Source organism: Fundulus heteroclitus, chromosome 14, assembly GCF_011125445.2.
Source record: "Fundulus heteroclitus isolate FHET01 chromosome 14, MU-UCD_Fhet_4.1, whole genome shotgun sequence".
Classification (NCBI taxonomy): Eukaryota; Metazoa; Chordata; class Actinopteri; order Cyprinodontiformes; family Fundulidae; genus Fundulus; species Fundulus heteroclitus.
This window is the reverse complement of record NC_046374.1, coordinates 34,721,384-34,735,786: the sequence shown is the minus strand read 5'-3', so window position 1 is coordinate 34,735,786 and position 14,403 is coordinate 34,721,384. Positions and strand designations below refer to the sequence as shown.

General features: G+C 41.4%; 3 protein-coding genes across 3 annotated transcripts in view; all 3 read right to left on the bottom strand.

Moving 5' to 3' along the window:
- Positions 1–14,403, bottom strand: part of LOC105919280 (FH2 domain-containing protein 1) — a 258,923-nt gene that overhangs the window by 241,777 nt on the left and 2,743 nt on the right. The gene's annotated exons all lie outside the window — the stretch shown is intronic.
- LOC105923685 (tripartite motif-containing protein 16) lies at positions 1,260–3,966 on the bottom strand. The gene has a single exon (XM_012859639.3). It carries the CDS (start codon positions 3,964–3,966, stop codon positions 2,287–2,289), a length of 1,680 nt encoding a protein of 559 aa, XP_012715093.2. The 3' UTR covers positions 1,260–2,286.
- The window catches only part of LOC118565811 (tripartite motif-containing protein 16-like), a 9,887-nt gene continuing 3,366 nt past the window's right edge, over positions 7,883–14,403 (bottom strand). Inside the window, exon 2 of the mRNA XM_036146831.1 lies at positions 7,883–9,288. Within this exon, the coding sequence (XP_036002724.1) occupies positions 7,883–9,288 (1,406 nt within the window). The remainder of the gene's footprint in view (positions 9,289–14,403) is intronic.

Genomic DNA, 14,403 nt, shown 5'->3' with positions numbered 1-14,403 from the left:
TCCTTTTATCAACTTTAAACTCCTCCTGCATGGCTCAGTGGGAGGATGACTGACCCCCTCTCCTTCTGACCACCCCCTCAGGACAATAAAACTCCATGTTTATCTTACGCTGAAGCAGGAAGGGACAGACCCCACTCTGCTTTACTCAGTAACCCCAACTAAGATATATTTTTAATTCTCAACAGTATATATATATATATATATATATATATATATATATATATATATATATATATATATATATATATATATATATATGTGTGTGTGTGTGTGTATATATATATATTGTGTCTATATCTGTATCTGTATATATATGTAACTATGTATATAATATAATCTATATCTCTATATCTATGTATCTCTCTGTCTCTGTCTCTATCTGTCCTCTATATCTCCTCTATATACTCTCTATCTCTCTGTATCTCTATCTATCTACTCTCTCTATCATCTACTCTCTTCTCTCTGTCTATGTGTGTCTCTCTCTCTCTGTACTCTCTATGTATATGTATATATATGTAACTATATATATAATATATATTTATAAATATTTGCAGATCTAAAATAAAGTGATAATGGCAATGTGCAAAAGAGAGCAAAAGAAGGAATAAATGTCAATAATTGTCACCAACTCTATAATACATAGAAAACACTATAATATATATTTATCAAATATATATTTCTCCTCCTGCTTGACTTCAGTTTAAATAGTTTTGGTTCTGAATAAATATGTGTAATCTAACTGAAAGGTCATGAGCATTGTGAACATATGATTAAAATTATCTGAGCTGCCTCCTATTTATTCTGACAGCAGCTGTCTGATCTGTGGTCTGACCCAAGATGGCCGCTCTGTTGGCATGTTGGCTTAGCGGCTGGCAGCGCCCAATGGGAGCATCTATGTGTATAATGTCTATGCTTGAAAGGCCCATAAATGAATATCCGGAAACCGGATGTTTAGATCAACCTGGTTATCTAGATCAACATTCTCTCATCATGGCTTTAGTATCATGGCACATCATGGCCATGTTATGGCAGTTGTACTGAAACAGGAATTTCCCTCTGGGATTATTAAAGTATATCTGATTCTGATTCTGAACATAAATGGGATAGAATTAAAATACATTGTTCCGAGCTTTGTACAAAAAACAAAAAAACTCGAGGCTTGATTGGTGATGATAATGTTAATTTTAATTTCCATCTGCTCATACTATGTACATCAAGGTGAACAGTATTTGGTTTGACAAAACAACTGCAGGGATTATATCACCCTCATAAACAGTGGATCGGATCATTAAATATAAACTTGAGAACGAGAGATAAGATAAAAGCTTGTTGATTCTTAGAATTACAGGATGAATACATTTATTGAAATTCAATAATATCAGAATGAGTTGCTGTTTTATAAACTTAAATAAAGAAAAAACATAAAATTATACAAAAAAAAGGTGAAAGAATATCTGTTCACTCCGCTGTTCTTCAGCAGGGAACATCTCCCTGAATCTGGTCAACAGTCACTCCCATGGATGTGGCCTCTGAATGCCTTAGTGTGAATCCAATAGTAAACAACGAAAACAAAGCAAACAACCTGGATGAGCCAGATTCCTGTTTCTAGGGCAAATGCAGCAAGGCAAAACAAACACAGTCAGCAGGAACTTTAGAGATTAGATGGTGAACAAAACTACAAGTTCAGGGAATAACAACACAATCACCAGTTTTGAATATATTGAACACACCACTGGGTTCGGGTTCTGTGTCCATCAGGCCAACATTGTGCATCAAAGGAAACATAACCGCTTCATAGACATAATTATAATTGTTATAAAGGTAATAATTACAATAACAACACAAAGAAGTGGGAGTGGTGTCTTGATGGTTAGTTCTTGTGTCCTGAAGAAGCAACAAGGTTCTGGGTTTGAATTCCAGATTGCCCCTCTGGGTACCTGACCAAGACCCTTAGCCTCAAAATGATCCCCAGGAGCCCCACAGGGCCAGCCCACTGCTCCCTAAGGTGTGGATCAATTGTAGAGGACAACTTTTTTATAACGTATTTTGCAAAGACTGATAAACACATTTATTATTCCTGTAATTATGAACATGGCTCACTATGATGATTTAAATAAAAATGTAAATAGTTTATCTACAAAACAAGATGGCAAGTAACATGGTAAAAACAACTGATCTCTAAGCATTGAAGAAGTGATGACAATGAGCTCAAAGCAAGAAAAATGGAGACTAAAGAAACCGAAACTCAACCACAAATTTTTAACCTTAACCTAAGATCAATTCTGACTATTTCAGTTTTAAAAACTCAGCAAAGGCTCCAAATGAAAAAGACCTTAGCCTGATCCCAGCATGTAGAGGCTGAGTGAAAGTGGTCTGGACTCTGTGGAGGAGAGTCATGGTTTCAGAGACGCTGTATAAAGACAGAATACCTGCTCTGTGATCCAGGTACACTCCTATTCTGGAGGAAACTGGACCTGAGACTGGAGTTTGAATGTTGTCGTGGCAAAATGTGTAGCTCTTTGTTTCATAGCGTAATGACCAAGATTTGTCATTGCCTCCAAATAAACATTGATTTGACCCTCCTGCTCTCCTGATGTTCTTGTATGAAACTGCTACATCAACTCCTCCTCCTCTCCACTTCACCTCCCAGTAACAACGTCCAGTCAGACTCTCTCTACTCAGGACCTGAAACCACTCAGTGAATCTGTCTGGATGATCAGGGTAAGACTGAGGTTGGTTCAGTAATGTTACTTTTCTGTTCCCTTCAGATAATAACAGATCATTATATGCTGTGTTTGGATCCAGAGTGATTTTCTGTGAATATTTTAAAAACTCAGCTCTGGTCTTAGGTTCTGGCTCTGATATTAAAACATCCACTTCAGTGACTTTCTCTGATATGTTTGTCCCTTTGTCTCTCAGGATGTACTTTAGTTTATCCATGAGCTTTGACACAGCTGCTGTCACATCTTCAAAGAATCTCAGAGGACGAACATTGATGCTGGATGAGTATGTAGACTCACTGAGTGCTGACAGTGAGGGGTAGTTGAGGAGAAACTGGTTGTGATCCTCTGTGTCTGAGAGCTGCTTCAGCTCAGCGTCTTTCCTCTTCAGCTCAGTGATCTTCTGCTCCAGCTTCTCCTGAAGCTCTTTGACTCGACTCACTTCAGTTTCCTGCTGGGATCTGATCTGCTGCTTAACATCAGAGCTTCTTTTCTGGATCAAACCGATCATCTCAGTGAAGATCTTCTCACTGTCCTCCACTGCTTTATCAGCAGAGACATTGATGGCCTCCAGCTCCTGTTGAAGCAGCTTCACATCTTTCTCTTGGTCCTGGATTCTCTGCTGGATTTGTTGTCGACTCACCTGGAGCTCCTTCTGCTTCTCAGCCCTTTCTGCTGCAGCTGGGACTGTTTCATGGCCTTTATGTTCATCCATAGTGCAGAGATAACAGATACACTGCTGATCAGTACGACAGAAGATCTTCATCACCTCATCATGACGAGAGCAGATGTTCTCCTGGAGGTTTTTGGAGGGGTTCACCAGCTTGTGCTTCTTCAATGGTGGAGCATCATAGTGAGGTTGGAGGTGATCCCTGCAGTAGGAAGCAGGACAGAACAAACAGGACTTTACAGCTTTCCTCTTCCTCCCAGTGCAGACATCACAGGCCACATCTTCAGGTCCAGCATAGCAGAGATCAGCTGGAGCAGCTTGGAGTCCAGTTTTCTCCAGATCCTCCAGAAAACCAGTTATTACGATGCTTTTCTCCAGCACAGGCCTTGGTTTGAACTCTTTCCTGCACTGAGGACAGCTGTAGACTTCTCTTTGAGTCCCGGCATCCCAGTGTTCTGTAATACAGTTCATACAGTAGCTGTGTCCACAGGGAATAGTCACCGGTTCCTTCAGTAAATCCAAACAAATGGAGCAGGAGAATTTTTCTTGGTCCATCTGAACTCCCCTCTCAGCCATTTCACCTCTCAGTAACAGGGATCAGTAAGTTTCCTTTGCTCAAAACAGAAACTGGTTGTAACGTTTGTGTGCACAACACACCGTCACAGTCAATGTCAGTGGCTACACCCATCGTCAGACGTAAACAGGGAGGGAATAAGGAAATATGGTTGACAGCATGTTTGCAAGTCCTCGTAATTGCCACACTGACCGGACTGAGAGAGGCAGTTACCATGGAAACCACAGATAAACAACAGACATTCAAGGCACAGATTCTGACATACTTAGATCGGACAGAATGAGTGATTAGGGGAAAACGTGTCGCTTGGAAACTACATTACGTATGATCTTCTTCACCAATGTGGTCAACGCAACACTGATATCATCCTGTTTACGCCCCTGAATGGGCATTCACAATTCATTAACTTGAATACGGTATGCTGAACCACATATAGGAACCCAATATCTGAGCCACACACAAGGTTTATTAAAAATAATAATGGCTGGAAACAAGTCGGTGGGACCTGCTTGGATAATGAGCAAAATGCAGATGTTGGCCAGCAGATCTGATGGGCTTGGCAGGGTTTGTGGTAAGGAAACAGTCCAGTTTGATGTCCAGAAAACAGAAAGCCAATTAAGTGTGCACAGAGGATGCAGTCTCCATAGCACTGCACTCTGTCCTTTCTCACCTGGACAGCAAGAACACTTACGCCAGAATGCTGTCCTTAGACTTTAGTTCAGCATTTAATACTGTCATCCCATCACAACTCATTACCAAACTCACAGACCTCGGCATCAGTTCACTCATGTGCAACTGGTTGCACATGAGGAGGTCGACCATGTTGGGGTCGACCTGACCGGTCGACCCCCACATGTTCGGCTGGACAACCACTTCTCATCTACCATCATTATAAACACTGGAGTGCCACAAGGTTGTGTGATGAGTCCCTTCCTCTACTTTCTCCTCACCCATGACTGCAGACCTGTCCATGGCTCTAATGCCATTATTAAGTTTGCAGACGATACCACCGTGATTGGCCTCATTAGAGACAACGATGAGGCCGCCTACAGGGACGAGGTGGACCGTCTGGCTGAGTGGTGCCACAAAAACAATTTGCTTCTGAACACCAAGAAGAACAAGGAGCTCATCGTGGACTTCAGGAGGAACGCTGACCTACACCCTCCCATCGACATCAAGGGGACAGCAGTGGAGCGTGTGGACAGCTTTAAGTTCCTGGGAGTCCACATTTCCGAGGACCTGACCTGGACGACCAGCTGCTCCAAACTGATCAATAAGGCGCTGGTGCGCCTGTTCTTCATGAGGACCCTGAGGAAGAACCATCTGTCCTCAGAAATCCTATCGAACTTCTACCGCTGCACCATTGAGAGCATCCTCACCAACTTATTATAGTTTGGTACGGGAACTGTTCTGTCGCCGACCGGAAGGCGCTGCAGAGGGTGGTGAAAACTGCCCAGCACATCACCGGGGCACTGCTCCCTACCATCAAGGACATCTATAGGAAGCGGTGTCTGAAAAGGGCCGGGAAAATCACCAAGGACTTCACTCACCCTGCACAAACACTCTTCTTCCTTCTGCCCTCTGGGAGGCATTACAGAAGCTTACGGACCAGAACCATCCGGCACCGGAATAGCTTCTTTCCCACAGCTGTCACGCTGCTGAACGCCTCCTGACACAACTATAAGGACTGAAACCCCCCATCCCCCCATACAATAATAACACAATAACACACACACAGGGCGACTGTGGCTTGATGGGTTGAGTAGTCGTCTGGCAATCAGAAGGTTGTGAGTTTGATTCCAGCTTCCCCTTGCCACATGTCGATGTGCCCCTGGGCAAGGCACTTAACCCCAAATTGCCCACCGAGCTGCGCCTTGGTGTATGGGGAGTGTTGGCCTAGTGGTTAGAGCAGCGCGCTTGCACTCAGAGAAGGATGCAAGTACCCGGTTCGATCCCCAGCGCCTGCACTCTGGGTCCCTGAGCAAGACCCTTAACCCCAGAACGCTTCCCAGGCACCGCACATGGCAGCCCACTGCTACCCAAGGGGATGGGTTAAGATGCAGAGAACAAATTTCGTTGTAATGTATGTTTCAATGACAATAAAGATGATATTACTATTACTGAACTGTTCCCCTCACACACGTATACAATCTGTATAGATTCTGTAAATCTTATCTGCCATTATTTATCTTGTATTATAAACCCGCTAATACATATATAATCCTGTATATTCTGTATAATCTGTGCATATAGCTCCCATATTAATATTTATACACAACATTTTATAGTCCCCTACTATCACTTTTTACTTATACATACACTTATAAAAAATATTTATATCCTGTATAGCACTTCTGGATAGATGCAAACCACATTTCGTTGCTTTGTACTTGTGACAGTGCAATGACAATAAAGTTGAATTCTATTCTATTCTATTCTATTCTATTCTTTTCTAAGTGTCCGACATGGGCAAGGTGAGACAAGGAATCCAGAAACTAGAACAGGATCAGAACTTGACAGGGCAGACAATGGATGCTAAACATCTGCTTTAAAAATGGCTTTCAATACCTGGTATTGAGTGACTGTGGAAACCCAGGATATAAAGGCAGACAAACAGGTGAACCAAATGAGTCTGACTGCACCATAGCAGAGAACTGGAGCTGCAGCTGCCAGGATTTGGGTTTTGTTCTGGCTGTTTGTTTTTTCTGTGCCCAGTTGGTGAGTCAAGTTCAGCTTCCAATGCTTTCTGTTTGCCTGTTCTTCTGATCCTGTTTGCCTCTGGATATTTGAGTAAGCCTGTCCCCTGTTTTTGCATATAGTTTTGTCTGTGACTGCCTTTTTGTTATTTTTGGTTATTGGATGCAGTCTTCCCATTTTTGTCTTGATCCCCATTTTGGCTTTTTCCATTTTGTTAATAAATTATCTTTAACCTAACCTCTGCTTGTCTGGTTGAATACTGGGTCCCCCTGTCTCTGGTTCCTGACAGCAGCCTGTGCTCTGCATAGATCTGTGGACATGACAGGATCATTGAATCGATTGATTGGGCTCTAAAATATTAAAATACTTTGTACATAAGAATCAATATAAAAGTATGTTTAGCCATAGAATCAAAATGTTAACACTACAAGTGAAATTTAATCATATCAGAATTAGTTGCTTACATAAGGAAATCATTAACCCTTAGTGATAAATGTCAATGATCTGTGAAATGAAGCAACAAATATATCAACTTAAGTCAACAAAGACTATCTCGACACACAGCTGTTCTGCAGCAGGAAAGGTCTCCTTTAAGCTGGTCAGCACCAGTTTCTAAAGATTATTAAATCACTGGGACCATCTGTGTCCTGTTCTGACTTAGTACTAGAGCACAAAGATATCCCCCCATTCTGATGTCATCAGGTACTGACTAATGGTGGACTTTAACCCACCAGTGTTTGTGACACATTAGCATAGCAAGGCTGAAAAATATACTTTTTATTAAACTATCATTATTTACATTTTCAGTTGAAACATATCCATAATATGGACCAGAATATGACAGACAGGAGCTGCAGATGTCCTACAAGAAAATCTAACATCCTTCAGCTCAACAGTTTAAAGGTTATTATGGTTGATCACAAATGATAGGTCATTTAAAAAATTTACTGGGTTCTCAGCTAGCAGAATAAGATCAGTGAATTATCCGAATGTTTTGCTATCCATGTGCGTAAATCAAAGGAAAAAAACGTAACAGCTTCATAGGTATAAACATAGCACACTATGATTCTTTGAATAAACTCCAAAAAAAAATCCAAAAAAGATGGAAAAACAGCTCAATAAAGACAGCTGATATCTGAGCAGTAAAGAAATTACACAAGGGTCAGAGAAATTGAAACCAAAATACCCATTTTAACCAACTGGACCTCAGATCATTTATGTCTATTTAGCTTTAATGAACTCAGCAGAGGCTCCATCAAAGAAGGACCTGAGCCTGATTCCAGCATGTAGAGGCTGAGTGAATGTGGTCTGGACTCTGTGGAGGAGAGTCATGGTTTCAGAGACGCTGTAGAAAGACAGAACACCTGCTCTGTGGTCCAGGTACACTCCTATTCTGGAGGAAACTGGACCTGATACTGAAGTTGGAATGCAGTTGTGATAAAATGTGTAACCATTTGTTTCACAGCTTAAAGAATATGATACGGCATTTAATCCAAATAAACATTTAACGCCTGCTCTACTGATGTTCTTGTATGAAACTGCTACATTGACTCTTCCTCCCCTCCACTCCACCTCCCAGTAACAACGACCAGTCAGACTCTCTCTACTCAGAACCTGATAATAATCAGTGAATCTGTCTGAATGATCAGGATAAGACTGTTGTTGTTCTATACATTTTATTTTTCTGTTCCCCTTAGATAGTAACAGATATCTGTATGCTGTGTTTGGATCCAGAGTTATATTTTGCAAATAATTTAAGAATCCAGCTCTGGTCTTTGGTTCTGGTTCTGACAGTGAAACGTCCACCTCAGTGACTTTCAGTGAGATGTTTGTCCCTGTGTCTCTCATAATGTCCTCTAGTTGATCCCTGAGCTCTGACACAGCTGCTGTCACATCCTCAAAGTATCTCAGAGGACGAATATTGATGCTGGATGAGTGTGTAGACTCACTGAGTGCTGACAGTGAGGGGTAGTTGAGGAGAAATTGGTTGTGATCCTCTGTGTCTGAGAGCTGCTCCAGCTCAGCGTCTTTCCTCTTCAGCTCAGTGATCTCCTGCTCTAGCTTCTCCTGAAGCTCTTTGACTCGACTCACTTCAGTTTCCTGCTGGGATCTGATCTGCTGCTTCACATCAGACCTTCTTTTCTGGATCAGACGGATCATCTCAGTGAAGATCTTCTCACTGTCCTCCACTGCTTTATCTGCAGAGACATTGATGGCCTCCACCTCCTGTTGAAGCAGCTTCACATCTTTCTCTTGGTCCTGGATTCTCTGCTGGATTTGTTGTCGTCTCACCTGGAGCTCCTTCTGCTTCTCAGCCCTTTCTGCTGCTGCTGGGACTGCTTCATGGCCTTTATGTTCATCCATAGTGCAGAGATAACAGATACACTGCTGATCAGTACGACAGAAGATCTTCATCACCTCATCATGGCGAGAACAGATGTTCTCCTGGAGGCTCTTAGAGGGTTCCACCAGCTTGTGCTTCTTTAATGGTGGAGCATCATAGTGAGGCTGGAGGTGATCCCTGCAGTAGGAAGCAGGGCAGAACAAACAGGACTTGACAGCTTTCCTCTTCCTCCCAGTGCAGACATCACAGGCCACATCTTCAGGTCCAGCATAGCAGTCTTCAGCTGGAGAAGTTTGAAAATTTCTCTTGGTCCAGCTGAACTCCTTTCTCGGCCATTTCACCTCTCAGTAACAGGGACGTCTGAGTTCTATTTACTCAAAACAGAAACTGCAGCTAACTCTTATGTGCACAGCACGCCAATGCAGCCAGTGTCATTGGCTACACCCATTTCCACATATAAATAGGGACGGAACAAGGAAATATAGTTGACAGCATGTTTCTTTACAAGTCCAGACAGGTATATAATCAAATACCTGAAACCAAAAGGGAGCAGAAACCATCAGTCGTATCTGACTCACCTTTCTGCTGCGTCTTCAGTACTGACACACTTAAAACAGCCAAATTTATAGCACTAAAAACAATTATCTGATAACAGCTTAGTGTTGCACATAGACATCCCACAGGTAGGGTGTGAGAAAGAGATGAGTAAGGACCTCATTTACAAAGACTCGTACGGATTACCTATTTGATCATGACATCCATTAAAACCCAGAAACCTGCATATAACCCCAAAAAATACAGATGGGTTAAACTGTTCGTACATACGGGTCCAGACACATTTTCTCTGTACATCTCAGTCGGCGAAAAGAAAGAATATCAGACCCCTCTCTTACTACTCCATTTACATTATACAAATACATGGAAATGAGCACTACAAGTGTAATTCTATAATGGAGCATATAGTCCAGTTGGTAAAGAAAGACTTTAGTGATTGTTATTCAGGTAAGCAATCACTTCAGGGGTCGTGTTAGGACAGCAATTGTATATTGTCCAGGTGAGGTGCGAAGAAAGAATAGATTGTCCTTATCCACATTTTAAACTGAAGTTATTTTTAATTCAGACTTAAACTTTACATGTATGGAAAATGGATCTGTCTCTGAGAGTGTGGTTTCTACAAAAAATTACTTCTCTTACAACTTTAATGTTTACAAAGAAATAAACATGAATAAAACCTTGCTATGAATTAGCTGTAAAGTTTACAACATAATGCGCATAAACCAACTATCAATTATTCCAATAAATTATTCAACATATAATATGTATCAAATTAAAACTGTATTGAGGCATTTCAGTGAATATGAGCCACGGATATGTACTCGGTCATATAAACAGGTCTATAAGCCTCCATAAGTGATGCTAGTTGGCTAGCAGTTAGCTTCCCCAAACACTCTGAAAAGGACTCAAACAATCATTACACTGATAAATCTTAATGCAGATATAACGTTGTGTGGCTTACACAAACAAAGAATGAGCACAAATAATGTTACTCACTTTCAATGATGTACACTGTTGATGAAACAGATTATAAAGAAGTTCATATCACACTACTTCTTCGGTTGTGAAACGAAATGTAATGCATTGGTGGATTTGAGGTGGGGGTTGGTTATCTATTGTCTGAAATGAGAACTACAGGAATGCTTAAACTATGAATAACCAGAGGGCTAACAAAAAAGGCAATAATCTTTTGTAAAGCTGCCCCCAGATTTGGTTTAAAATTTAATGAGACGGACAACAGGACACGTGTAGGTCTGATCCTTTTCTTGTCCTCAACAGTGCCCACAATGATGTCATCAGGGAGTGGGTGGCCTAGTGGATAGAGTATTGCCTTAGTGTCCTGGAGGTTCTGGGTTCAGCTGCCACTTTGGATCCCTCAGCAAGACCCTTAACCCCAGATTGCTCTCCGGGCGCCCACTGCTCCCTAAGGCAATTGTTAAATGCGGGGAATGTATGTTACAAAGACAATAAGATAATTTATATAAATGTTAAAATTATATTTGATCTTTTATATTATATCTTTCTCTGTCTGCCATTTCTGCTGGGCTTGTAAGGTTGGCAGAAAGTGCTGGAAATAAGGCTTCCAGAAGTGATCAGCTAGAACTTGAGAATGGCGTCCATCTTTTCTGGCTTAACTGTTCTTACTTTGCATTGACCTATTTGTGGAAGAGAGTCTGGCCACCCCCATCAGCACGCAGTTGGGTGGTGATTGTATCAGGGTCGGTGAGGTCAGACCAAAGGCTTCGAGTTTAGTATACCCTCTACTTTGATGAGGACTGTTCGGAAAACTTCTACTGGCACTGTCTCAGCTCCTAGAGTGGTGTGGAGGGTGCTCTTTACAGATCTCACCTCTCACTCTCCTGACCCGCCAAAATGGGAAGCGTTGGGGGGATTAAAACGTGAATTTCTTGAGCACCAAGTTGTTGCTTACTGTGGGTTCCATGGCATGAAAGGCTTGTTTTCTCCTTTGAAGTTTGTGTCCTGGTGCTGAGGAGGATCTCGTGGAGCTTACCCCCTGCAAGCTATGAAATATCTGAGTAACATTATGAATTGGAGCAACTCTTGGGTCTGGCTGCTAGGAATGGTACTTGAGTTGTTTGTTGTGCAATTATACACTGTTTAAAGTTATTTAATGTTTCATAAATAACTGTCTGTTAGTTTTGTCTGGTGATAATCAGCTCTTAAGCTGATATCAAGACAATGGTTGAAATCGATGAATTTGAGCACTAGCGATCTTTTAAACAGATAACCGTGGACACACATAGAATAAAGGAGTGACAACTTCTTTCAAGTTCAAGAATTTAATAACAGAAATAAATGAACATCCAGAGAACATCACTACGTAATGCTGTTGTATCTGAATTAACACTATCTTTCAATTAATAAATCCTCTCTACTAGGCTAGTGAAACTAACTTAACTACTAAGCAAAATGAAGATAAAAGAAAGCTACGCTAAGGGAACAATTTACATGCAAAACAAACAAAAGACAAAACAAAAGTGGTTGATCATAATCAGAATAATTCAGTGAATCCTTGTTCACTGCAGATCTGATTCAAAAAGCATGGAATGGAATTAAATTAGCTTAACTAATTTAGAAAAACATTTGGCATGTTTAAACAAAAATGTTTTTGATGAAATAATATTTTGTCTAAGGTTAAAGAACAAAGTTCATCTTAAAGAATGTGATTAAGGGTAAAATTAGCTTTACTAATTCCAAACAACATTTAGTATGTGTTTCAACTCATTCGCAATGTAAATCCCAAGTTAACCAGAACATTATTTTGAGTAAATAACATCCCTAAAGAATGGTTCTCTCAGTATATCATTTAACCCTTATGAACGGCCATTCTTATTAATGCGATTCTACCCTCCGGGCTCTAAGGTCGCTGTAGCGATCGGTCGCTGTGTCCGGTTTTTAAGCCTACAGTTGCTTTTTAAACCGTCATTAATCTTCAATATTAATGCGAGAAAAACCGCTCATAGCTGTTATCGACGACACAGAGCGAAACCAACAAGCATTATGCTTTAAGACAAACCTGCTTCTTTGAATGTCCGGAAACCGGATGTTAACAGAAGCTAATAGCATTTTGGCTAGCGGGTTTCGGCATTTAACTTGAAAGACTTTAGCTTTGTTTTTTAGTCATAGTAAGTGGGCCGGGATAACGTAAACATTAATGTCCCATCAATGTATAAAACCCTTGTGGAGATAACCTTTGTTATTAACCATAAAACACACTCGACAATGACATGGTACCGAATGCTAGCAATGAGCTATCCCGTTAGCCCTTTGTTTTAAAGCAACCATGTGTCCCGCATCACACATTCATTTCCCAATAAACCTTTTAACCTGTCCCTCTGGTTTTTTTTTTTGCCCAAACCTGTCAGCGCCTCATGTGAGTCCAATCCATTTTGGTCATCCGAAGAAGGCAGTAATAAAGCAGGAAAGTTGTTGGTGTGTTCTTGGCGGGCTAGTTAGCTTAGCGCTCTGTAGCCTAGCACATGTTGGTCAGGATCGGAGGCCCGAGTCCTGCAGAACAGCTCCGAACGGTTGCAGTCCCGATTTAAGCAGGTTCTTCTCAGCATGCGGAAACAGGTTGCTTTGTCGCTTCCAGCTCCGTCTGGGGTTCGCTTCCCTGTAAAGGCTGAGCCTGCTCCTGACGCTGAGGTTAGACAGCAGACTTAACCTCTGATTTGTCTGGTTATGTCTGGGCGAAGAGGAATCTCTCCCCGGGGCTGAATGGTGTGTCTTCAGGCCCGGCCTGAAAGACACACCATCTAGCCTGAAAGTAGAGGACGCCTGTTTTTCACCCATTCAGGGTGTGCACAGTATATCAGTGTTCCCTTTATCACATTTGTGGAGAAGATCATACTATAATGCAGACGTGGTTGTGATGTATGTGAACTGATAATCATTTACATCATTAACTGTCTGAATAGCTCAGATGAAAAACTGTGGTCCATTGTCTCTGACTGTAGTCTCTAGTTTACCATGTGTGTCACGTCATGGCAGACTTCTTTAATGGCCTTGATTGTAACTTCAGCGGTCTATAATCAAAAATATTGTTTCTTTGACCACTTAAATGAGTCAATACCAACCTTCTGCCATGAGAGTTCTGGGACCCGAGTTGTTAAAAGAGTTTCTCTATTTTATAATGTGTGACAGGTTTCACAACCCTCCACATTTGCCCTATATAGGTTAGAGGCCTGGCCACGAGGACTCCCATAGCTCTTGCACGACATTTTGAAATTATGGTGAACGACCTTCATGCAAGCATTGTAGAATTTCTGCTTTTAATGTTACAAGTCATCTACTTTTCATTAGAAGACCATGAGCCAGGTGAAAATCAGTTCTGTCCTTGCCAGTATGGCTCAATCTAAGGGTCTAGATTACTTTTCTGTGGCCATCCGAGCAACAGCACAGTCTACATTCTAGGCTCCTCTTTTTCTAGCTGAAGATCCGCTGTGGAAGGGGGGTTCCTGTTGGGCTCTGGACAGGGCATGATCTGTGATGAGGTTCTACCCCAGCAAATGGTTGTATGAGAATTGCAGCAGCTATAGGCGAAAATGTACTCCGCTGTTTTTTGCTTAAATAACCATATTTGTTTACATGTAGGTGTAGACAAAGTTTCTAAATGAGCTTTGAAACCTGTTTGTAAATTTCATATTCCTTATGTTAGTTCCTTAAATTGAGATTGAGTCAGGACAGTTTGTCTTCAGTAGGGTTTGTGCTAAGGAGTGTAAACTATGAAGAACAAACTTAATGACCAATTCAAATTCTTTTGAGATAAATCTAGGTATTGATTGTCTTAAACTGCTCATAGGTACACCACTCATCATTACTG